The sequence below is a fragment of the Mustela putorius genome, unplaced genomic scaffold (assembly GCF_011764305.1).
Source record: "Mustela putorius furo isolate JIRA1106 unplaced genomic scaffold, ASM1176430v1.1 tig00003863_pilon_pilon_pilon, whole genome shotgun sequence".
Taxonomy (NCBI): domain Eukaryota; kingdom Metazoa; phylum Chordata; class Mammalia; order Carnivora; family Mustelidae; genus Mustela; species Mustela putorius.
The window spans coordinates 12,532,112-12,558,670 of record NW_025422015.1 but is presented as its reverse complement, the minus strand read 5'-3'; the positions used below and the strand labels follow the sequence as shown (position 1 = coordinate 12,558,670).

The window sequence follows — 26,559 nt, the reverse complement described above, 5'->3', positions numbered from 1 at the left end:
TTTTAAAGATTTTATTTATTTATTTGACAGAGAGAAATCACAAGTAGTCAGAGAGGCAGGCAGAGAGAGAGAGAGGGAAGCAGGCTCCCTGCTGAGCAGAGAGCCCGATGCGGGACTCGATCCCAGGACTCTGAGATCATGACCTGAGCCGAAGGCAGCGGCCCAACCCACTGAGCCACCCAGGCGCCCAGTTGATGACAATCTTGCTGGAAGTGTCAGTGGCCTTTTGTCAGTAAAGCACTCATTGAGAGTTGAGGACCCTAGGTTTGGGTTTTGATTTGGGTTTTGTTGTTTGTTGTTGTTTTCCCCTCCACCGAGGCTTCTCGAAAGGGACCTTTTGGACCCGAGAAAGAATGATAGTATGTGCTGCCCTGAATTTTACTTCCCCGCTTTCATTTTTATATCCAAGGGGAACTGTTCCTTGGCAATTTTTTTTTTTTTTAACTTTTGATAATCAGGCTCAAGATCTGAGAACATCCCTTTGGCTGCTCATTTTATATCTGCCCCCAGATAGCCCCAGATCTATGCCAGAATCAATCAAAGAGAATGAGTCCCATGCGGGAGCTAAATTCCTAGCCAAAATATTGAGGCTTAGAATTTTTTTTTTTCTAAATTCATAGTAAAACACAGCTCATAAAATCTACAGCAAACATCGTGCCAATATTTAGAAGGAAGCTTCCTCCCCACCGCAGACATGCTGCTTGAAGGCGTTCCCCGGTCAGTGACAGGAGTAGGTATCAAAAACCAAATCCCGTTCTTGATGAGAGTTCTCAGAAATCTTGCTCCAAGTTTAAGTCACTCTTGTAGGTGTCCCTTTGCCATGTTTGCTGACCCAGCTTTGGCCTGTGATGTGCTTCCCAGGGAGGATTTGGGGAAGTGGAGTTCATTACCTTTTCTTCCCTGGCAGTGCCCATGGGCAGACTCACCATCCCACATGCTCGCAACACCATCTGCCATTGAAATTGAAAAGGTCATTTATTTTAAATAAGAAAATGGTACTGTTCGTGGGAATGCAAGTTGGTGCAGCCTCTTTGGAGAACAGTGTGGAGATTCCTCAAGAAATTAAAAATAGAACTTCCCTATGACCCTGCCATTGCACTCCTGAGTATTTACCCCAAAGGTACAGATGTAGTGAAAAGAAGGGCCATCTGTACCCCAATATTTATAGCAGCAATGGCCATGGTTGCCAAACTGTGGAAAGAACCAAGATGCCCTTCAACGGATGAATGGATAAGGAAGATGTGGTCCATATATACTATGGAGTATTATGCCTCCATCAGAAAGGACGAATACCCAACTTTTGTAGCAACATGGATGGGACTGGAAGAGATTATGCGGAGTGAAATAAGTCAAGCAGAGAGAGTCAATTATCATATGGTTTCACTTATTTGAGGAGCATAACAAAAAGCATGGAGGACATGGGGAGTTAGAAGGGGGTTGGGGTAAATTGGAAGTGAAGGTGAATCATGAGAGACTATGGACTCTGAAAAACAATCTGAGGGGTTTGAAGTGGAGGGGGTGGGAGGTCGGGGTACCAGGTGGTAGGTATTATAAGGGCACGGATTGCATGGAGCGCTGGGTGTGGTGCAAAAATAATGATACTGTTATGCTGAAAATAAATAAATGAAAAAAAAAAGAAAATGGCAAAATTTACAGAGAAGTACAACATACTGAATTCACATATTCATCTAGATTTTTGTTTTTTAAGGGGGCAGGTCCCTCTTGTTAGTGAAAGATGGTGTGGCAAAAGGAGGAGATGGGGATGTGTGGGTAGAGGGTGTGTTGGGAATGTATTCGTTTAAAATATGTTTACGTTTTTGTTTTTATTCTTGTTCCAACATGGAATCTGGGTTCATGCAGGTAAAATAAAGAATCAAAGCAGTTATCAAGTCAAAGAAATGATTGCTAAGGAATTTTGGCTTGGATTCATTAGAGTGGTTGGTTTTCAGGCTAAAATTCACCAAAAAAAGACCATCATGAGCTGTGTTTCGTGAGTTATCAAGGTTTCATGGAGCTAGCATTTAGCCTGTCAGGATGAAGTAAAGGTTTTAATTCTGCTTGAATCTTTTCACCCCATTTCAGCTTCCAACTTTTATGAGCAATATTCTCTACTCCCTGGTCAGTTATATAAAGCTGTAAGTCAATATGAAGAGTCTAGTTCAATTATCCTGGTCCCTGCTGAAAGCTCTTTCCAGAAAGCTAGAAGAGCATGTTTTTCCAGGTGGTATGGACATACTCTTTGAGGTGCCGTCTGGTTGATAGGATGATTCTCAAAGGGAAAACATTTGCGGGATGCCTGGGTGGCTCAGTTGGTTAAGCAGCTGCCTTCAGCTCAGGTCATGATCCCGGTGTCCAGGGATCGAGTCCCACATCAGGCTCCTTGCTTGCCAGGGAGCCTGCTTCTCCCTCTGCCTCTGCCTGCCTCTCTGTCTGTCTGTGCTCACTCTCTCTCCCTCTCTCTGACAAATAAATAAAATCTTTTAAAAAAAAAAAAGGGAAAACATTTGCTAGAAAGGGAGCATAGATGGGGATGAGAAATCAAACAGATTCTCTGGGATGTCGGTGAAGAACTTTGAGGTTTTGTGATTTTTAGCTCTGCTTCTGGCACCAAGACCTATAAATAGATGAAGAGGGAGCAGAAAAACCTTCAGAACTGAGGGAATAGCCCTCTGTTTTCTCACTTTGGCCTCCAAGTTCCCTTGGCTCTCCTGCTGCATTTTCTCCACCTCCTCCCCGAAGTATTTAGAATTTCTCTCCATACTGAGTATGTGTGTTCTTCCAGATGCGCATACCTACCACATTCCCCACAGCTGAACTGTAAAAGGGATGTTTTGTCCTGTCAGAATTTTGGTATAATATTTATTGCCAGACTAATTTAAATTTACGCGGAAAGGGTTTGTTACTATGAATAGTAAAATAACCCATTATGAGAATTCTATTCTGCTTTAAAATGGAAATGTATCTCATGGCTAAAGAATCAGCCTAATACCTTGGCGTTTAAAAATATATTAACTCCTAAGAATTCTAATTTCTCGTGCCTGTCATTTAATTTTAGTCTTACAGCATCGCAGTTCGTAGTTGGGGGCAGGGATCATTTCAATGACTGCCATCATAGCAGTTGAGAAGAGATGTTCTGATTTTGAATCTAATTTACATTCCAGCATCTCTTGAACTTACTGGATGCCTCTAGATTTACTGGCACATACAGCTGCTTAAAAATAGGCCCTGTCATCTAATGCTGTGTAATTATAATTTAGAACAGCATTGCACAATCTAAAAAATTGTTTTATTGAGTCAGTTTTATCTTCAACCTCCTCCTCTGTGACTGTGGTCAGTGTCAGTCCCTCAAAGTAATGCCCATCTTAGCATCCCAGCAAGGATGTCCAAGTGACATCCCTCCCAGTGTCCTCAAAACACCAGACATAACCCCTGAAGTTTTTTTTTTCCTCAAATAGATATGACATGTATAAAAATTGTTGAGTGTGACACAAAGGAAGCATCATCCGGCAACTTCACCTCCTGCTCTCCACTAAAAGAAAATCATTTGCTCAGTGCGAGGCCCTATAGTGAGTGACGCATGAGGAGGAAAGTTTCTCATTGAAGTTTGTAATCTCTCCAAGCACCTCTACGTGACTTTGTGAAACAGTGTGTTGAGAACACATGGTTACCTGGGTTTTCAGGATCTGACAAAAAATACCTCTAAGAGCAAACCCTGAAAATTCTGCCCCAGTTCACAAAAATAGAGTAAACCCACGGCAGGGGCTCTGTCCCCTCCACCAGCAGCTGCCTTCATCTATGACTTGTGTTAACCTATCCTCAGGCTTTCATACCCCCTTGATTCTTGCTGCCACCACCTCAAAGAAACTTCAGAGAATCTGTTAACTGATTCAGATTGTTTATATACCTTGGTTCAGTGCTACCGAAAGGCATGTTTACCTATTAAAGGGATTGTCTGTATCAAGCTAACTGCATAGGGAACGGGGGTTGTAGGTGTGGGAAGGTTTTGACAAGCAGACAGATTTAGTCAGTCAGTGTGAGGGTGAGGTCCAGACCCAGTGAGGTCTTCTCCTACTCCCTGGGAAGGTGGGTCAGCCTCCTGGTGCTGACTCTGAGGGTTTGGAGTGTGGAAAGAAATCTTACCCCTACTCTGAGACTTGTCATGCCTAAGCCAGGCAGGTCTGTAAGCAGCCACTTCTCTCTGGTTCTCCCTGCCCAGCCCAGCTGCCATCTTCTTACCCACAGCACAGGCGCCGTCAATAAAGGGTGTGTGTGTGTGTGTGTGTGTGTGTGTGTGTGTGTGTGTTTTCTGATTCATTGTCTAAAATCGGATTCATATTTGTTAGAGCTTTCTTTTAAAATTAGAACTTCCTTACCCTATGTGATATCATTTTGGACAAATAACTAGGTCACTAGGATATATTTCCTTTACTGACCACTTTATTAAGAATAAAATATTAGTAATAATATAATAAGTAAAAGAATAGTTTTACTTATATAAATATACAGAGGATGATTTAATCATAAAAATAATAAATTGGTAATATTGCTGATGACCTATATTACTTCACTTAGGTCATTGTATGTTTTATTTATACCTCTTAGAGATAAATACATTTGCATTTCCCAGGAATTTTTAATAAGTTAGCTATCTATTGAAATCAGTGATCAGAGATAGCAATAGGAATTTATATAGTCCCTCCTGAATGTCAAACACTCACTGGTGATCCAAGAAGCTAATCCCAGAAGAGGAGAATCTGCCACGGTCCTTCACTGGGGTCAGGGCCCAGCCTATAGCAATCCAGCATGCTCCTTTTCTAATAGTTCATAATGTAATTTATTCTGGAATTAAATTATAAACCATTTTGAGTTAAGATATTGAAGCATAGAAACATACAAGCATAACCTTAGACAAACTTTCTGAGTTTAACGACCCATATCAAAAGAGAGTCCTTTGGATATTTTTCCCCACTTTTCCAGTTGTATACGCTACAATGTAATTTACAGTTTTCTTGATGAATACTCCATATTTGAAAAGAGCAGATAAGCCTTAAAGTCTTAATGTCCCTTAAATATACTGTATTTTTTTTTACTTTTATATCTTTCCATGCTAGATCCATTGCCTCATGAGTGCAATGATCATCTATTTTGTTTACCCTTGAATATCCAGCTTAAAACAACTGTTCCTCCTGCCTAACAGTGCTTAGTAGTCACCGAATGAATTGTCCTTTTTGGAAACTTCCCTTGCCTCCCTAGCCAAAGCTTTCTTCAGGTTCAGTTCAAACCGTGTGCCCTCTAAAAGACCCTCCCTTATGTAGATATTCTGGTTACCATGGTATATTACTAATTGGACATTCTTTCCTGCTTTGTCGAAGATTAGTTGGCCATATGACCTCCCTGATATGAGGAAGTGGTGATGCAACATGGGGGCTTAAGTGGGTAGGAGAAGAATCAATGAAACAAGATGGGATTGGGAGGGAGACAAACCATAAGTGACTCTTAATCTCACAAAACAAACTGAGGGTTGCTGGGGGGAGGGGGGTTGGGAGAAGGGGTGTGGGGTTATGGACATTGGAGAGGGTATGTTCTTTGGTGAGTGCTGTGAAGTGTGTAAACCTGGCGATTCACAGACCTGTACCCCTGGGGATAAAAATACATGTTTATAAAAAAATAAAAAATTAAAAAAAAAAAAAAGGTAGTACCTGGGCAACTAGGTTGCATACTTCTTAGAAACTTTTGCCTTAAATGTATTTTCTTTACATTCTGTGGCTCCTTTCTTTGTGTTCTACTCCTATCATTCATCCCCTACCCCCAAATACATTTAACACATTAGAATGTATGTGTAAGTATTCAGTTAGCTCATGTAAATAGATGAGCAGTTAATTACGCTTTCTGTTCATTCATTCAACATTCATGGAGTTCCTGCTTAGTTTCTGGTATCCTTCTGAGAATGACCAGTACAGCATTGGATGACAAATATCCTGTGCTCTTGGAGCTCATTATTTCCTAGCAAAAGACAACCAAGCAAACAAATAAATGAGGAATACAGGAATATCGGGTACTGATTAGTGCCCTGACAAAAGTACGTGCAAGGGTGTGATGAGAGCCAAAACATTAAAGTAACATGAAATAAACAGTTGGTTATGGCCTCTTTGAAGAGTTGATCTAACACCTGAGTGACAGATAGGAAGCACTTCCAGAAAGATTTGAAAGAGGAGCCTTTGAAATGGTATTGGACAGGAAGGAACTTGAGATGTTGGTTTGAGGGTAGTAGTGAAGAGGATGTCTGTTGAGAACATTAGGTGTTTGAGATGCTGCCAGGTAGAGAGATACAGCCAAAGAAGGTGTCCTGTATTTGGTGGTGGTGGCGGGAAGAGAAAGAAATGGGGACAAATGTAAAAATTAGCGTATGGCACTCATAGCACATGACTGGAGAAGATGAGTACTTACTGGCACAGTGTAGCCATAGAAAATATAGTAAGCCAGGGAGTAACTGGGTATGTATGCGGTTACGCATAGAGTCTCCTTGAAATTCTCTCCCCTTTTCCCTCTGCCCCTCATGGTTGTGCTCTCTCTCAAATAAATAAAATCTCTCTCTCTCTAAATTAAATGAATAAAATCTTTTAAAAATGTTGAAAAACTAAAGCAGGCTAGGTAAAGCCACATGAATTTGCTGATTTTTGGCCTGTTTTGACCCACAAAAATACCATTTTTCTGTGGCCCAAACTTATAAAAATACATATACATAAAATAGCTTAGAATATACAAATTGTAATTGAACTTATAGATATTTTCAGTTTTCTCTTTTTTTCTATGATTTTTAGATACTTTTACAGAATTTTAAAACAAACATAGGAGAAGTATTAAATGCCTCTTAAATTGAAAATTGCCCATTTCAGCTTAACTTTTAGGCCAAGTTATAGTAATTGCTGAACAGAACAGACAAAGACAGAATCAGATATATATAATTATTCGAGTTTTATTCGAGCCTTCCTATTCTGTTCTAAAAGATTAAAACATCTACATACTTCGGGGAGCCTGGGTGGCTCAGTGGGTTAAGCCTCTGCCTTCAGCTCAGGTCATGATCTCAGGGTTTTGAGATCGAGCCCCACATCGGGCTCTCTGCTCAGCGGGGAGCCTGCTTCCTCCTCTCTCCCTCTTTGCCTGCCTCTCTGCCTACTTGTGATCTCTCTCTCTGTCAAATAAATAAATAAAATCTTTAAAAAAAATCTACATACTTCAAGATCCCTTAAGATCTTGTTTCTCAGTGACTCAGACACTAAAAAGAAAAAAACAAAACAAAACCTTAAAGTGAATCCATGTGTTTCACAAGATTTATCTTTAAGAATGTGTCTATTGGCTTAAATGTTTATATTTTCTTCTGTTCCAGGCTTATTTATATTTATTTTCCACTGTGCTATGAAGGAGAATGTTCAGAAACAGTGGAGGCGGCATCTCTGCTGTGGGAGATTTCGGTTAGCAGACAACTCAGGTAAAGGGGCATGTTGGTCATTGGTTTTTATACCTAAAAGGAGAGTAGTCAGAAACCTTCCTCATCTGGCCTTCCGTTGTTAGAGCAATGCAGTCCCAGTGGTAGCACATTGTAAAGGTGGTGCCCGTGAAGATGCTTAGTTGGAATCTTGGAATACGAGGACTGCAAGCTATCTGAAGAGTCTGGGCCTGACCCTTCTATTCTACAGAGAAGCGTGAATTCCAGCCAGGTGAACTGAGTTGTTCAAGGTTTTATGTCCAGTTTGACAACTCAGGTATCCAGAGGTTCCACCATACCACCTGCTCCTTTCCATGTTTTCGAGGCCCTTGATCACATTATTACGCAAAGATATTTTTCTTTGCATAAAAATACTTGAAGAATAGCATTACTTTTTTTTGGCAATAATTACCTCTCACCCTTACAAAATTGCGGTAGGATCTTAAACAATATGTGCTATAGGTCAAAGTTTGAAGCTTACTTCTTCATTTTATTATTGTTCATATGCCAGTCTCTTCACTGAGCCCTTTGCTAGCATATACAAGATTGAGTGCTTTGGCTAAATTACTTAAATAATCCAGTGGTGATTTTTCATAGTAGAACATATACCCCCTAAAACACATTCATGGAGAGATGTTCTTTCTTTCAGACTGGAGCAAGACAGCCACCAATATCATTAAGAAAAGTTCTGATAACCTAGGAAAATCTTTGTCCTCAAGCTCCATTGGGTCCAACTCAACATATCTTACATCCAAATCTAAATCCAGCTCTACTACTTACTTCAAAAGGAACAGCCACACTGGTGAGTCACTCTAACAGTAGTAAAATGTTCTTTGGTCCATTTCTCACCATCTTTATATTACAATTGGCATATCATGAAGATTGATAGATAACAGTGCCCTTTAGGGTGCTTATGTTAGATTTATGAAAATCACAATCTCTTTGAAGACTTTATCCAACACTTTTGTGGACGTTTTTGTCTTTTTTTAAGTTTTTTAAGTTTTATAACCAAAATCGAGCCATAATATTATTAGCTCTGAGTATTATTATTATTTAGTTTGCTTTAAACCTGTTTTCTTTTCAAAAATACTGTATTTAAAAAGTTATGTTTTTATTTTAAGAATACAGAAACTGAGTTGTAATTATTTGTAATACTGCGTATTTCATGATTTATAACTTACTATGAAAGTTAATTAGCAAGTTGACATGGGAACAGGTAGAAACACTATACAGGGTATATTACATTTAAGGGTTAAGTCCTTAACCATTGGAAGTGTTATTGCCAATTGCTGATTAAATATGACAGAATAGAGAGCATCATATTTGGCAAGTGATACAGGATGGTGAGAAACATCATGTCTTTGTTCATCTTCTGGACTGTCATGATATTTACAGTGACCACAGGTTCTGACACTAAGCATGTGTGTGAATAATCCTGAAGACAATGTAGAAATAAAGATTCTTTTGCCGTACTTGATAGCCAGTGAGTGGTGTGGAAAGTTGCAATCTTTTAATAATTTCAAAGGAAAAAAGCATAATTGCTATTTTGAAATACTAATTATGCTTCAGGCAAACAGCTGTCAACACTTAGCACCAGCACTTTCCTAATTAAAGATCTTCTAAAGGGATAATGGAAATAACTTAATTTTGAATTTGTTTAGTTATTAAACATAAGCAGAGGTGAATGACACTGAAGAGATTCATATTTGGCTTTTTGCAAATAAGAAACATGTTGTGTAATGTATCTGTAAATGTTAATATTACAAACACTTAGATTTCAAATGACCCTTATGTACATTTGAATCATTTTACATGTCCCTGCTTGCACCACAGTTTGTAACTTGCCACTGGAATGGCCACTGCCTCAGATTCAAGATAGCTCTCTGGAAAAATGTTTGAGCCTTTGGAGAGTTTGTTAATTACAAAATTAATTAAAGGCCTGAAAATTTAGAGCAGCTTAGGATAGCAGTTCTAAACATTTCTTGTAGTAGAGGACACTTACAAGAACCAAATGAAAGCTGTGTACTCCCTTCCAGTATAAGATGCAACCTCTGAGTCCTGTACACAAATAATTTTGCCTAAAATTAAGAGGTCTGTGCATCACCTCTTTAAATAACTGAGTAAGAAAATTGATGACAGGTGTATAGTCTGAGATAGATTATCCTACCTAGTTGGTAGTTCCCTGGCACAAAATTTCTTTTACTTATAATGAATGAATTTTTCACATTATTTATAAAATTAGATGTTTGTATGATCATCTCCATAGATGCAGAAAAAGCACCCAACAAAATACAACATTCATTCATGGTAAAAACAAAGTAGGATTTAGAAGGACCATGCTTCAGCATAATAAACTCACAGGTAACATCATACTCAGTGGTGAAAACTGAGAGCTTTTCCTCTAAGATCAGGAACAAGGATGTCCACTCTCACCACTTTTATTCAACATATTTTTGGAAGACCTAGCCATAGCAGTCAGATAAGAAAAAGAAAAAGGATTCACATTGGTAAGAAAGAAGTAAAATATTCACTATTTGCAGAGGACATGATATTATATTCAGAAAACCCTAAAGATTCTATCATAAGACTACTAGAAATGATAAAGGAATTTCAGTAATGTTGTAGGATACAACACTAATATACTAGAATCTGTTGAATTTCTATATACTAATAATGAGGTGGCAGAAAGAGAAATTAAAGCAATCCCATTTATAAAAAAAAAAATTACTCAATTTTGCTTGCCCTTCTAAAATGCAAATAGTGCATTGTATGTCAGTTAGGAAGGAATAGGGATTAGACCAACTAAATTGTTTTCCTCTTAATACAGCTGAGGATAGCTAGCCAGAAAAATGCCACTATTAAAAAGGGGAGAAAAAATAAGAAGGTAGATCATTTGGAACAGGGGGCATTTTGGAAGGCTTAATGAAACATTTAAGCATATTAAGAATTATGGGGAAAATTGACCAAAAGATAAAAGGAAATACAGAAATGGAGGTGCCAAAGAAAAACTTTGCTATTTCAAAGTGTTGTGCATGTTTTTGTTTTTGTTTTTGTTTTTAAAGGAATGCATTATTGTTTTTCTGTTTCCCATAATAAAAACCTTGGGGTTAAATGAGTTCTTGTCAGCTAGCATAAGTCAGCTATATGACATTACTTCTGTGACATAATAACTTAAGGTTTCCTTTCAACTGATATACCAATGACCTTTAGCTACCTAGCCAGTTCTCAGTGTGACTGCTGGTGTACTGGGTCCCTAGGAGTATGCAAAAATTCACTGCATATCATCTTGGATATCTAGTTGGTTTATTTCTTGAAATTGATCTAGAAATTCATATGTTTATGGTGTAGATAATGTCTTCTAAGAGCATTCCTTCAGCAAAAGTGGATCATTCAGGTAAACATTTATTACTTTTTTGAATGCATGAATTTTTTTGCAAGGTAATAAAAGAATATTTGCATGGATTAAACTAAGATTCTTGCTGCACCAGCAAAATTGCTTGTTCTTTACAATACTCAGCTAGCACAATGACATTCCTTCATTGAGCTGGAATTTCTGGAATTTCGAATGGTTGTGTGCTGTGCTGGTTCTTCTCTGCATGTGGGTGTCTGCAAGCTGCTCCTTCTAGGAAATGTACCATGCTCTAGAGTTAATGGGTCATGTAGCATGTAAAATAATGAAGAGATAGTAGTACTTGAGAAGTTTGTTATAGAAGAGAGTAAAATTCTTTACTTTTCCACTGCTCTTATGAATTACTGGCGATGTCATGGTACATTCATAGAAGTCATAATGGAGAAATTGTCAATTCAAAGCCTGCTTTTGGAAGATTTTTACCTGCTTGATATTTCAGCATAGGTCAAATAATAGTTCATTTCCCTAGCTCCTGGTTTTCAAACTTGCAGCTATAACCAAAATCTCTATTGTTAATGATGTAATGTCTAACCAGAGGACTGGGAATAGCATACATATTGAAATACAGCCCTTGCTCACAATTCTACTTTATTGACTATAAGACCCAGAAAATTGGATCACATATTTGGAAAGGAGCTGGTCAAAAATATCTCAAAGGCCCATGCTCCTGGAAGTTGTCAATGAAGCAGAATGAGTGTATCCTTGAAGCTTCTTTGAGGATGTGTGGTTTTATTTAAAAACATCAAGCACAAATTTCTTGTTACTGATGTTTTAATTAATAGAAAAATCCCCAGTAGAAAACCAATGGCTAGTGACTATATGAACTGAAGGAAGCACAGGATCAATCAGCTTGCTGAGAGCTAAATGGGGAGGGGCCTTTCTACAATGACTTCCTAAGCCTTTCCTCAGCAGTCCTGGGATGTAATCATTCTGCCATGCTTCAACCTGCCATTCTTCCCATGAGCCATCTGTTCTCTCTTTCTTCCTTTAGTATGGGGTGGACACACCATTTCCTCTTTTAGCCTTCATTTTATTTAGTGTCTCCTTCCACACAAGACAGCATTTGAACAATTTGAGTCATTTCCAAAGACAACAGATGGAGCGATGATGGTTTTTACCAATTACTGATGGATTTTTCATGTTATGTCACATGTTGGGGCAACTTACACAAAGCTGAAAAATGGCCGCAATGAACATCCCAAATTTGGAGCCGTGATTCCTAGAAGGAATTTTTCATGATAGAGTTTTTGTCTTTTCCACAATTAATAGAGAATATACAATGTAGGGAATGGAATACTTTATCAAAGGTCACATTTGCTCCTTCATTGGTGTGAGATCCCTGTGGTTAATTTTAGGTTAGAATTTTTCTCCAAAGTGTGTTGAGGAGGCGAAAAGAGCGAATATTACAAAATATTCATAGGGTACATAAAGACAGCCATATGAATTTGTAGATAATAGGGCTTACGTGAGTTTTAGACTACTATCTGAACCAATTTTAGAAAGGTTTTGGCACTAGGGAGATAATACTTAAATATATGGTACTGAGCATTGAATCACTAAATTTCACACCTGAAACTAATATTACACTGCGTATTAACTAACTGGAATTGAAATTAAAACTAATAAATAAATAAATAATCAAATAAATAATATTGAGAAATTCGGAACAGAAATGTATTTAGCAGTCCTCTGTCACCATCAATTGCTCTGATATTATTGCCATCAACAATAACATCATTCTGAGAAAGTAGCATAGATAATAAAATACATACGTAAATATTTCTGATAATTTTGATTTCTATAATTTAGAAATAATTAAGAAAAGATTAATTTTTTTAAGATTTTATTTATTTATTTGGCAGAGATCAAAAGTAGGCAGAGAGGTAGGCAGAGAGAGAGGAGGAAGCAGGCTCCCTGCTGAGCAGAGAGCCCGATGCAGGGCTCAATCCCAGGACCCTGAGATCACGACCTGAGCCAAAGGCAGAGGCTTTAACCCACTGTTCCACCCAGGTGCCCCGAGAAAAGATTACTTTTTTATTCCAATCATTTTTTATAAGTTAAAAACTATGGAGAAATGTGTTCAAAATACCCTTTCATGTTCACTTTCATTCACTTTATTCTTCAACATAGTTTAGATTATGTGTCATAAAAGTTTTTATTATGGAATGTGGTAAACATATATAAAAAGTAGAGCGGATAGTGTAATGTACCGATCAGTTTATGGTCACCTACCCATTTCCCCCAGTCTGTATTATTCTGAAATTTTATCTTAGACATCAGACATTTCTTTCATAGATATTTTGGCCTCTTTTAATTGATTTGCTATATAATCTGTCCCTACTTCTTTTGAGTTATCTGCCACATTTTATTTTTGTGGCAATTTTCTGATTATTCTATTCATTGACCCTTTGAAAAATGCCAGGAACATTTCTTGAAACAAATTCCAACATACATTACTAGGAGGAAAATTAATATTTAATCATGCATAGAAATGCACTTTGAAGATGAGAAGCATGAAATGTTAGTGCTGCCTATTACCTAACCTAAGAAAGAACAGACTTTCATTTCCTTTGTGTACTTGGATGTGCAAATTAATGTCCATTTTGGTGGCCCTTAGGCATATCACCTCATCTGGCAGTCTAATTTCTGGTATCATTTCTTACAGACAGCGCTTCCATGGACAAATCCTTGTCCAAATTGACCCGTGCTGATGGAGAGCAAACATCAATCATCCCTGTCCACCAGGTCATTGATAAGGTCAAGGGTTACTGCAATGCTCATTCAGATAACTTCTATAAAAATATTATCATGTCAGACAACTTCAGCCACAGCACAAAGTTTTAACGTGGTTAGTATGCCAGAGAAGAATCTTTCTACGTGACATGAAGCTCTGTAGCAGTGAAAACCATCATGAGCACACAGGAACGTGCTGTGACCTTGGTAACTGGATGTACGTGTATGAGGAATGTACTTTGTTAAGAAGGCTTTTGTGAAATTTAAAATATCTGTCTTTTCAGTGCATTTCTTCCATGGGAGCATTTTGATCATCACTAAAACTTTAGTACTGAGAGCAACATGACCCAGTAGCCACAGGGGATATGATTTTTTTAAAATCTGTAATTGGATTGGACTAATTAGAACTCAGGGAGGTGGGGGACATTAAAGTTAGTGGACAAGGGAGGGGCAGAGCAAGGGGCAAGCACAGCTCAGAGCTCATTCACACCACACTATTAGGGTTTAGATATGGCCATTTGCTACATCATCTTTCTGAACAATGAAAAGCATAGCAATAGTCCTAACTATTTGGATGCCCACAAGTTGCTTCTCAGTGCTAGTGTCTATGAATGCAGTAGCAATTCTTCACTTTCCATAAATTTTCAACCACAGATACAAAAGAATGCTTAATATCTGGCCCAAGGATTAGAAAGGAATTCATTCTTTTTATATCAAATATTTCACCTACAGAACATTAATATGCTTGAGAAAGAATTTCCAAAATTTTGACTCCGTTAGTACGAGGCCTTGTAAATTTCTATTATTTCACTTACCATACTCAAGACATAAGGTTAAATTTAAACATCATCATAAATTAGAATTTAGTCCCATACATTTGAATGAAGTATAATGTTGAGATTATATTAAAGTGGACTTCCAACTACCTGCTGAGAATGAATCCATTAGACCTCTGGTTTTGCTCCTCTACTATCTGTTGAGCCTATAGACTCATGGGAGGAATGAGGATTTCCTTTAGACATACTGTGTATAATAGCCTCTCCCTTTTAGAAAATACAGTCCTTGAGACTCTGTGGTCCTGTCCTTGCTCTAGAGACTTTAAGACATTTTCATTTGCACAATTGGAAATCCTCTTTACTTCCTTTTCAAGTGTTTTGTTTCAAAGAATATAAACTGAGACATATGGGTGAATTGTTTTAGTCAAAATACTTTATAAACATGTGGGTCTGCAGTTGTTAGTCTAAAAAACATTTGTACATGAGTCCTCTGATTATAAGAGCCAGAGAAGGTCTGGCAAGATAGATAAATAAATTGGGTTTCTGTGTACAAATCATGCATATTAAGTAGTTTACCTAAATTTCCAACTGCCCTCAGTGGCCTGCTTCCTAGTGAATGTGTTAGAGAGGACTTTTAAATTTCTCTTAAATGATGGAGTTGTATTTAGGTCTTTAGAAATTGGTCTCAGTACATGTTGTACTTTTATATTTGCTCTGGGTTATCCGGGAAGTATCAGGTTCTGGGAGACATTAGCCTGTGTGATGAGAAGACAAAGCTTTCTGGTAGTGCCAGTCTGCTTGAAGACAAAAGCTAGAACTGAGCACCTGGGGGTCTTTCTGTGCAAAAAGCAGGTAGCTCTCTCTCTGAGACCTAAGAGAGCTTTCAGGCTATGCAGCATCCAAGGGATCTCTCACCTTTTGCTGATCTTCAGTCATAAAGCTATTTGCCAGACTTAAGTGGGTGATAAGGTAATATGGTGATGGGATTTTGTTACCATTTCATTTTGCAGCAGTCTGGACCAGGCCTGGGAGACATGAGCCTTACCCTGCTTGACTTTCACAGGGGAGGAGTATATATAGTAGGAAAAGATAATAAGCCTCAAGGTCACTAAGATTCACTGAAGTAGAGCCAGATCCTTTGCTATAGGCGTATTATTAATAGGCTGCTTATTCGGCAGAGGTTACATGTAGATAAAAATTAGTCTTAAATCATCACTGAACTTCATATACTTTCCCCCAAGTCTTAGAGATTCATGAGAGAATTTCATTATTTTTCTACTGTGAGATTTCTACTCAAAGTGCATAATTAGTTGATAGTATTTAAGAGATAGCTGCCAAAATGGCTTTCACTTCTACTCCTGTTCATTCAGACCAGGGAAAACATTTTCTTTTTTTCATCATTGACAACAGTGTCAACTCCGCTTTCAAAATTTCCATCAATCAGGTAAGGAGAAATAAAGAAGCAATTGAATAAAAACATTTGCAGATGGATTTAAGAGACTGAGCCAAATTCTACCCTCAGTTCCAAGCATGGGCTTCTCACCTTCAGTGGGTTCCCTCAGAGAAGAATTGTAGGAATTTAGCTGTAGAGCCAAAATTTAGTTCAGACTAATCTTGGGAGTAATACCAATTCATATTCCCTGGTGTTTCTTTTTTTTCTTCCTTTTCATCTTTTTTTAACTACATTATGTTAGTCTTAGTCTAGGGTTCTGAGACACTTTGTCTTCTTACCATTGTTCCTTGCATTGTGAAGCTTTTCTTTGTCCATTGTTGGTATAGAGTCTTTTGTACATATTTATTTATTTGTATAAGTGCCAGCTTGTTTCATATCTTAGCTTTATATTGCCTGGATTTGTTATTTTAATTAACTTTCTATTGGAGAGAATGTATATATTTTTTCCTACTTTGTGAAATAGTTTTCTGTAGTAATATCTTTGAATATGATGAATAAAAGTGACTGTGAGTGCAAATTAGAATTAGTAGTAAGAAGTTACTGTAACTGATTTGTCATTTTACTTAAATGGAGAATGTTTTTCAAATAAATACTTATGTTGTTCGTGATCCAGATTATTCAATTCCTTTATGAGTGAGTGTTTTTCTGACTCCTAAATAGGAAAAGATCGCTGGACAACTGGAAAATAACCTGCCACCAATTAAGCTAGTGACAAGGCGTTACTTTGCCCAAACACTAAGAATGAATATATTACGAAGATCCAGCTCACCGGGGATTAATGCATTTTGAAGTTCTTGGATTTTCTTAAGATGACCAAGCCAAGCCGTGTGGAAGATTAGAAGTAATGTAGGTTCCTTTTTGAGGATATCTTCAGCATCTCAAAAAGAGAACCAAATCAGTAATATAACATGGAGTGAGGTCTTGAGATGTTTTCTCATATTTATAGCTGCTGTTTTCATGGTGGAAAGCTTAGAAAATGACAGAATTTAGCCAGCTTACTTGCATGATTAGAACAGAACCTCCCCATGTTCCTTTTCTGTGGTTATTGAGGCTCTCTCTTCTGCAGAGAGCCAAGGCCAATTTGGCTCCCAGCCCTACTCAGTGCTAAGTTGTGAGGCGTGTTAGCTGGTCACTGTGAAATCGGGTCTTCCGAGCCAATGTTCACAACTCCCGGCCAAGCCCTGTTAAGAAAACAGGCAGGCGGTTGCTCCGATTCTTCTACACTCATACACAAGCCGGTTCCTTCAGAAAGCCTGGGGAGCGGCTGGGGCGCGCGGATGGGAAACACTGATTTGATTCGCTGGGGCGGGCGGACCTGTGTTTGCAATCTTGTGAAATCTAGAGGAACTGGGCTTTACACATGCAGTGTTTGGGAAGCCTTTCTGTGTTGGCCGTTGAATAGCATTCTAATTTCCTTATGTAAAGGCATTCGAGGCCTCTCTCCCTCCCTGCCTCCTGCCCACGGGGTCCTTCCTTTCCTCCATTCTGCTCTCCTCCTCCTCCCCCCACCCTTTCTTCTAACTGACCTCCCTCTTCGTTTTAAGGAAGAGTAAAGTAACGCTTTTCTGTTCCTGCCAACCTAGAGAAAAATGAGAACAAATGTGAAATAGTCAAGTGTTTGCATTTCTATTCTATAGCCTGTCAGAAACACAAAATTGGGGGGGGGGCGGGGGGATGACTTGTTTTATTACCACACGCAGCCTCACACCAAACTGGGTAATTTGGACTTGGGGGCGGTGGGGGGAAACACCTGGGTGGCTCAGTTGGTTAAGCAGTTGCCTTCGGCTCGGGTCATGATCCCAGCGTCCTGGGATCGAGACCCACATCGGGCTCCTTGCTCGGCAGGGAGTCTGCTTCTCCCTCTGCCTCTGCCTGCCATTCTGTCTGCTTGTGCTCGCTCTCTCCCCCTTCTCTCTCTGATAAACAAATAAAATCTTAAAAAAAAAGAAAAAGAAAAAGAAAAAGAAAGATCAAATCTACAAACATACTTGGGTACAAGATACTTCTTTGCTCTCTCTCCTACTTTCTGGCAGAATTCTAGGAGGGGTTATTGTTTTAATCTTCTATTTGGGTCATTGTTGATTGAAGTTGGTAAGTAACCTGTTGTGGCCGCAGAGGAAGTGAGAGTGGGTTCAAAGTAAATCTGTAGGTCTCTGTTCACTCTTCTACATGGGAGGGTCTTTGAGGCCTTCCTCAAAGAACCGGCATCCTCGTGAAGGAAGGCATTGCAAGGATGGGATCCACGTCATGAGATTCCAATGAGAGTTTCCAGAACGTCAGAGAGAAGCTCTGGGCCCACAGCAGATTAGTGACCGTGGGGTCTTCGAATTTCTGAGATTCTTATAGGCCTCTCCTGAGAGTAAGGAGAGTCGTTCCAGGCCTGGTGCTCGGGAAGTCCACAGCAGGGAGTGGAACACAGCTGAGGATGGCATGACTGTGGGGTGTGGAAGCAGAGGGAGGCCGAGTCCAGGTCACAGCTTGAGAGAGGGGCGTGTGGCTGGGGCAGGCACAGGGGAGGCATACAGGTTACAGGCAGGGAAGGAGCAGAATCCTCACTGCAAGGACACTTCAAGATGGTGACCACAGAAGGATAATTAGAAGGCAGAGGTCTCGGACTAGAGGAATGAGGAAGCCTTTTGAGAAGTTGACAGAAGAGCGAGGCGATCCTGTCTTGGGAGTGATATCGCCTGCCGCTAGGCTTCCCAAGGGGCCGCCAGCCCACATTACTAGGTAGGTAGGTGCAAGGTCATTGTACTTAAAACAGTGATGAGCACCCTGTTTGTTCCCGATATCATGTGGTTAGAGGCACTAAGAAACAAAGTAAGTCTTTCAAAGAAGCTGTTTATGTCAAATATGGCAAAGGGGGTGGAGGAGAAGAAATTGTGGTCTTGTTTAAAGAATAGAGTTGACCCTTGAACAACCCGAGTTTGAACTACCCAGATCTACCTATATGTGTGCCGTTTTTGATAAATACAATAAGTGCTGCCAATTATTTCCCTTCCTTACAATTCTCTTAATAATGTTCTCTTTTCTTCCGCTTACTTTATTGTAAGGATACATAGGAACATACACACTGTGTATTCATCAGTTGTGTTATCTGTAAGGTCTGGTTAACAGGATGCTATTAGCAGTTCACTTTGGGGGAGTCACAGCTTATACTGGCTTGTCAGATGCGTGGAGGTAGGTAACCCTAAGCCTGTGTTGCTCAGGACACCTTGAACATAAAGCAAAATGTCTTATGGAGTTTTGTTTCTTGTTTTTTTTTTTTATTATTTTAAATTTTTTTATTTTTTATAAACATATATTTTTATCCCCAGGGGTACAGGTCCGTGAATCGCCAGGTCCACACACTCCCCCCCCATATCCATAACCCCAAACCCCTTCTCCCAAGCCCCCTCGTTTCTTGTTTATGAATGGAATATAAAGGCCTTTTTGAAGGCAAAAAAGAAAGGCAGCAGAACAGAGTAGATGCTATGCTCTCCGTGGAAGGTCCTGGAGGTGAGGGTGTGGGAACTGTAGGGAGAGAGCTAGTCTTGGCAAAGAGAAGAGGCACTGGCGCTGTGTCCTTTGGAGGGAGGAAGATAGTTACTATGTGAGACAAGGAGGGGTAACCAGACAGAGAGTGAGGAAAGCTTGTTGAGTTTCTTGATTTTTATCAGTAAAAATAATGTAGAGCCTCACTTCACATGCTGGGTATTATAACAGAGGTGGTACCCAGATGGGGATCTGAGTAAAATTAAAAAGATTTGGAACAACCTTACAGGGAATGTAAGTCCTTGGCTAATTTACATTAAATAAATTAATAAGTGGTGTTTGCCCTTAGAGTAGTTTTTACAAGTATATTCCCTAAATCATCTCATTAAAATATTTTTATTTGGTATGTTTTGAAAAGCTTGTTTATTCAAGGTCCTAACCAAACACTTAATATTCCAAAGTCTCAAACCTTATTGATCAAGGATTTATTTTAAACATTTATGAATAATTGGATGATGAATCATTTCAGACATACTCCAAAATCTTTTGAATCTTTCAAATTACATCTTCTGGTTGGCTTGACTCATTTTCATTTGGAATCAGTTTAAATGATTTTTATAAATTCAAGATGCCAGTGAAAGTAAAAGATTTGATATTCACATTAAATCCTATTAATATTAATATTTAGAGTGTCTACTTGCACTGCATGAGAAAACAACAATACAAAAGAAAGTTTAAATACTCTTGGAGCAAAAGAAAGATCTCTAGAGCACTGCAGTATTTTCCTTAATTTCCTCCTCATCATCCTGAAGCTCCATCAATCAATTAAATGATTATAACCGTGTAACCATCCTACAAGGAATTTGCTGGGTAGAGTGAATGAATATGACAAGAAGCTATTTTAACTCAAAAAATAATATTTATCTGTAAAGATCTGAGATGTAATCGATACTGACAAATTAGAGTTCATGGATTGTCTGCCGTAACACAATGGCAACAAACATAAACTTGACACATTATATATTTTTTTAAGATTTTTAAAATTTATTTGATAGAGCGAGCAGGAGAGCACAGAGGGAGAATGTGATCGAGAAGCAGACTTCCCCCTGAGCCGGGAACCTGATGCAGGGCTTGATCCCAAGACCCCGAGATCATGTCCTGAGCCGAAAGCAGACACTTAATGTAATGAGCCACCAGGCACCCCTGTATTATGGTTCTTTTGAAAGAACCATACGTGTATGTCTTCTAGTGAATGAAGTTAATATTAAGGGTTAAGCTTATGCTCCTCATTTTCATAGGTGATAGCATATTGGGGCCACATATCAGGTGCTTGGTTTTAAAGTTTATTGAATTAAGTTGAAATTCATATGGACATTGCTGGGTCTGTTTGCATTTTATGTTTCGGAAAAGTAGATCTCCAAAGTACCTTGTATTTTGGTGGGTTTGCAAGAACATAATTTGAAAAACAAAGCAAAGGGAGGAAAAGTATTAACATTACATTGCACTTTGTATGATACAGCAAGTGGGGTAAGATTAAAAAAACATCAGTTTGGTATTAACTCTAAATAATTCTAATGGTATTGAATAAGGAACTAGGTTCAACTCAAGTCTGACACAAATAAATATATAAACCTGCTTTTGAGCCGTTGTCTTGCTAACTGTTGAACGGCGCAAACTAGCTTTAGTACTAGGGAATTCAATGTGAGAGCACAGAGGGTCCTTCTTTGGATAAACACCAAGGAGAACAGTGGCGGGATTGTGTGGTGAGAGTGTGTTTAGTTCCGTAAGAAACCACCAGTCTACAGTGTGGTGAAGCTATGATGTTTCAGCTTTGTGCATCGTTCCACATCTGCTCTAGACTCACGTCCCCCTCATAGCTGTGCTATCTGTGAGGTCTGAAATCACCACCGTGCCAATTTGGGCCTGCACCCTAAATGTGAAATTACAGCTCTGCCTCTCAGTACCAGACCACCTCTTTTTTCAGTATCTCTTAATTTAAATTCTTGAAAAAGAGCCCCTTGTTGGATTAAGATGTACCAACTTCCAGTTACTGATAAAGAACAGGGATGAAGAGCACAGCATAGGAAACGTAGCCTATAATATTGTAATGACCTTGTAGAGTGACAAAAGGTAACCACACTTACTGTGGTGAGCAGAGTATAATGTAAAGGATTGTTGAGTCACTATGTTGCCTATCTGAAACTAATACAACATTGTCAGCTTTACCTCAATTAATAATGGTCTTAAGAGAATGATCAGAACCTTGCAAATCAGAAAAAAAAAAAGAAAGAAAGAAAGAAAAACAACTCTGGTTGACCCAGCTTTATTGAAGTGTCTATATGCTGTCCAACAATATTTGGTATGACTGTGGCTGCACCGGCACCCCCATCAACGGAAGCTGTGGTCATTCAAACGTGCTAATTTAGACAGGATTCTTCAAGTATATTCAATTAGAACAAGTGGATTATGGAAAAAAGTGATTTATTACTAGCTCATCGTGTCAGCTTGGGTCTTCCAGGAAGCAGTATGGATTTAGAAACTCAAGCAATTTACTGAGAATAACACCTGTGAAAGATGAAGGAGCCAGAGGGAGCAGGAGGCAGGGAAGGAGCGTCTGCAGGTGTCACTCCCATGTAAGGAAAGTTGGAGGGAGAAGGATGGTGTAGGAAGAGCCTCGGAGTGCAGCCCAACTCTGAACAAGTCCTGGCAGCCTGCGCAGCCCACAGATCTCTCATCCCTGGGCACCATGTTGGATGGACGCACTGCCCCCCACCCCCATACCCCGCAACTTCTGCTGTGCTCCCTGCTGGTTGGGATTGTTTAGGAAAAGACGGTCTTCATGTCTACAGGGACACCGCACACAGGAGCAGACCTCTGAGGCAAATATCTAGAGGCCATTAGCTGACTCTGCTCCTTGCAGTAAGTTCTCTTGGGAAAGATCCAAGTAGTGCCCCCCACCCCCGCCCCGGGCACCCCTCCCAATTCACAGAAATACAAAATGGCTAGACAGTCTGCCTCAAAGTCTGTGTGGCCAGGAGCCATGCAGAGTCACCCTGATGGATTGCTACCGGACCCCTTCCAAGTGCTGCTGAGCAGAGGCTCAGCAAACATCCAGCACAGAACACCAGAGAGCAGTATCTTCCGCTATGAGTTACAGAGAGAAGATATTTTAATAATACAAAGCAGGGTTTAGAGATTAAATGTGACTACCATATTTTTCTCTCTCTACGTTCAATGCGTAAAATCAAGAGACATTTAGGAAGCATGCTGAATTGAGCATTTGAGAATTAATTTTTATCCCCATTTTGTAAATTCATCAGTTCCCTTGGATGTCTGTCAGGTTGTTGAGAGAACAGTGATAATTTGGCTAACAGAAAGCCAGTATCTTTTAGAGTTGCTTTGTAGGAACTTCTGGCAAATATACTATTGTTCTGGTTAGCTTGTTACAGTTAATGAAAAGTGTGATATCCCAACTAGCATATTAGCCTGGGTTCTATTACTATCTGTCTGACAGTTTCTACAAGTAATCTATGTTACAGCCTACAGCAAGGATGGTAAACTATGATGCTCATAACTAGTAACGATAAGAACTAGAGAAAGCAGTTAATATTGTTTAAGGTTTAGAAAGATATTGATCCCATTTTGCTAAAGCCAATAGCTCCTGCCCTCTGAAAGGAGTCATATATTGTAGAAGGAACATCACAAGTTTAATTTTTAGGAAATGTTTACTCTTCTAGCAATGGTCTATGCTGCATGACTTTAGTATGTCACCCATCTGCTGTGGGCCTCAGTATATCTGGTAAATAAAAGAGGTTGAGGACACCTGGCTGGCTCAGTCAGTGAAGTGTCTGCCTTCGGCTCAGGTCATGATCCCAGGGTCCTGGGACTGAGTCCCACATCGGGCTCCCCGCCCAGCAAGGAGTCTCTTTCTCCCTCTACCCTTCTCCTCTGCTCGTGATCTCTCTCTCTCTTTCAAATAAATAAAATCTTTAAAAATCAATAAATTAATTAAAAGAGGCTGATTAAGAGCTCAAATATTTTTAGCACTAGAATTTTATAATTCCCTTTAACTTCTTTAAATATAAAAACGCGTATAGAATCACACAGAATCTAAAGACCCAAAAACTATCAACCAAGTCTGATCTCCTTCCAACTGAATTTTTCAAGGGAATATGTAAATTCTAAGTCTTTTTATTTTCAAAATAAATGCCTTTTCTGTACACAAACTTTAATATTTTTAGGGCACTAGTGAAATCTTTAGGGATTAAATTAGTAGGAATATTCCCTCTCAAATACAAAGGAGAATACAGCTCATTAGCAAGTCAGTACTTATTGTGAAAATCAGAGATAAAACCCCAGTTTTCTTTGAACAAGTCTGTGGAATTAATGATCTTCCCAACATGGGTACAAAAAAGCCCCATTTCTCCTCCCCAGCTGTGTGACAACAATGTGCATAGCCACAGGGGAAAAGGAGAAAACAAATCAGCAGGAAATACAAAGACAGCAGGCAAAACAGACTTGCCTGTTGCCAAGAATTGTCCTCAAACTTGTAATACAGGATCTCCCTCTGGGTGAGTGAGAAGGCAAAACCAATAGGGCCATTGAATAAATATGCATGGACATGCCCCACAGCCCAGAGGACATCTTATCTTTGCCCCTGAATGCCGAGGCCAGGGCTGCATTCAAATTAAAGAAAGCTTTGTGCATAAAAGTTATGGAAGGCAGTTCTTAGTACAGAATATTGCAGAAAACAGAAGGCACATTTTGAAAGATAATATTCATGTGATTCACTTTCTAGGGCCCTGAGAGTCTCCTAAGTTGTAATGAGTTTACAGACATCACGACAATGGGAAACTGTCTATGGCAAGGCAAATATATTGCAGGGCAGAGGAGGAGGGTTTCTTGAATAACTTGGCAGTCCGGGCAGCTATTAAATTAGTATCTTAAAGTTAATGCAGGTATATTTCTGAAAATATACACTAGTCTGATTAGTTGGCTTCCAGTTACATTTTAACCCAAAGGTAAAACAAAAACCCCCCAAAAAACCAAAAAACAAAAAACAAAAAAAAAAAACCAAAACTGCATTTCTTCAACATTTTTGATAGGTAACTATATATGTGTGAAAATGTATACACATGCACACACAGACTGCTTTCTAAATAAAGTGCTCAGAATTGTTAAAAGGATGTTTTCTTCTCAGAAACAATCCCAAGGAAATACTCCCAACAGAAGAGTTAGAAAATGTTTTGCTAGACCTTTGCCACAATTTACAGAAAAATTGGTTGGTAGCTACAAAGCATTGGCTTGTTTTTTGTTTCGTTTTGTTTTGTTCTGCTTGGGTTTGGTTTGGGGGTTTTTGTTGTTGTTTTCATCCACAAAAGCGATAAGGGATTGCTAACATAGTTGAGGCTTTTCATTCTTCCAAATAATTCTCGATTCACTTGGACATTTTTTTTCAAAGGATCTTTTCCTCGAACATTTGTCCTGCTGTTTTGCACAGTCAGTGTTTACTCCACTGCACAGAGCAGATTCTCCGTAGTTTTTCCCTTGTTTTCTTCATATCTCAAATAGAATGTATATGGGATCCAAGTGGCCATGAATGACCTGGACTCATGGTGGCTCTAGCAGGTACATGACACAGCCTCTCCAAGTTTGCAGATGCCTCTTTATACCTACCGATCTACCCAGGCTGAATGATTCCTAGGGCTTCTAAGCTCTTCTGGAAAGATTTATGACATGCAGCCCCTTGCTTTCTCCAGCTACAAGGAAATAGCAGAGCAAATCCACCGTACCCCAACCCCTCCCTCCTCCTAAATTCTCATCAACACAAACCTCTGTGGAGTCCAGCATGGGTGTGCACAGGTATCTAGAATCTAGTGTTTCCCAAATGAGAGTAGTGTTCTGTTCTCGAATTCATGAACATGGGCTGTTGGTTTTGTTTTTAATTTTTTTTTAAGATTTTATTTATTTATTTGACAGAGAGAGAGGTCACAAGCAGACAGAGAGGCAGACAGAAACAGAGAGGGGAAGCAGGCTCCCTGCTGAGCAGAGAGCCCGATGCGGGGCTCCATCGCAGGACCCTGAGATCATGACCTAAGCCGAAGGCAGAGGCATAACCCACTGAGCCACCCAAGTGTCCAAGCTGATGGTTTTAATGAAACATTCCTTTGGGTACAAATTGCTCCATAATATCCAGGTGAATGAAAATGGTCTCAGGCAATTTGAGTCCTTCTCTGTTTCCTTCTCAAAGAAGGAAATTCAACTGAGATTATTGCCTTCTGTCTTGAACCCTGAACCTCAAACCCGGAGGCAATCGGGGTGTGGTTGTCATCTTGTTAAAAGGATGATCTGTTTACTTGGTCGGCATGCTAGATTTAATTTCATAGGGGGCAGTAGAGCTCATTCATTCAATGGTTGCATAGAGTGTACATAGAGGTGTCTATGAGAGTATCTATGCGTGTATGTATAATGCATATTATAAACTACATAATATAAGTAGTGTTATTGATTATTTAGGGTTCTCCAGAGAAATAAAGCCACCAGATACAGAGAAGTTTATTTCAAGGAATTGGCTCATACAATTGTGGACAAATCCAAAATCTGATGGGAGAGGAAGGCAGGCTGGAGACGCAAGGAAGAGTTGTGGTCTACGTCCAAAAGCCATCTGTTGGCAACACTCATTCTTGCTTGAGAGAAGCAAAAACACCTTCACAGAAACACCAAGCATAATGCTTGGCCAATTGGACACTGTTTCCCAGCCAAGTTGACATGTAAAATTCACCATCACCTGTATGTTAATAGGGAGGGACTCTGTGCAAGGTGCTTCTTGCAGGACAGAGTGCTGTTAACCACTTCATATATCTCTTCTCATTCTTGTCCCCACATAGGATTAGGACATTTTTGGAAGGCAAACACTTGAGCATTTCCTGGAACTTACAAGGGGCAGTGCTAGCTCATGTCTTTGGAAACTGTCTCTGAAAAGGCTGACCTCATGGAATTGAAAGAGGTCATGTGGCCCAGCCACCAGCTCCCAGTTTCTCCGGACCTTATTTCTTCTTTATAATCTCTCTCCAAAAGTCCAGGAAAATGATATAAAAGTGTCATTTCTTTTTAATTAAAATGTTAATAATATTGATGGTTCTGGGCACCTGGCTGAGGCTCAGGTGGTTAAGCAACTGCCTTCGGCTCACGTCAGGATCCCAGGGTCCTGGGATCCAGCCCCGCCTTG

General features: G+C 39.4%; 1 protein-coding gene across 5 annotated transcripts in view; it reads left to right on the top strand.

Annotated features, from left to right (window-relative positions):
• The window catches only part of ADGRG6 (adhesion G protein-coupled receptor G6), a 137,324-nt gene extending 120,859 nt beyond the window's left edge, over positions 1-16,465 (top strand). For 3 of the 5 annotated variants that reach the window (XM_004752736.3, XM_004752733.3, XM_004752735.3), the window contains 3 exons: positions 7,388-7,489; positions 8,136-8,288; positions 13,561-16,465. In XM_004752736.3, the coding sequence (XP_004752793.1) occupies positions 7,388-7,489; positions 8,136-8,288; positions 13,561-13,739 (434 nt within the window). In that variant the 3' untranslated portion in view covers positions 13,740-16,465. Of the gene's footprint in view, positions 1-7,387; positions 7,490-8,135; positions 8,289-10,834; positions 10,881-13,560 lie in introns of all 5 variants that reach the window. The other 2 variants (XM_045066299.1, XM_013056234.2) reach the window with 1 other exon arrangement.
• The last annotated feature ends 10,094 nt before the right edge of the window (positions 16,466-26,559 follow it).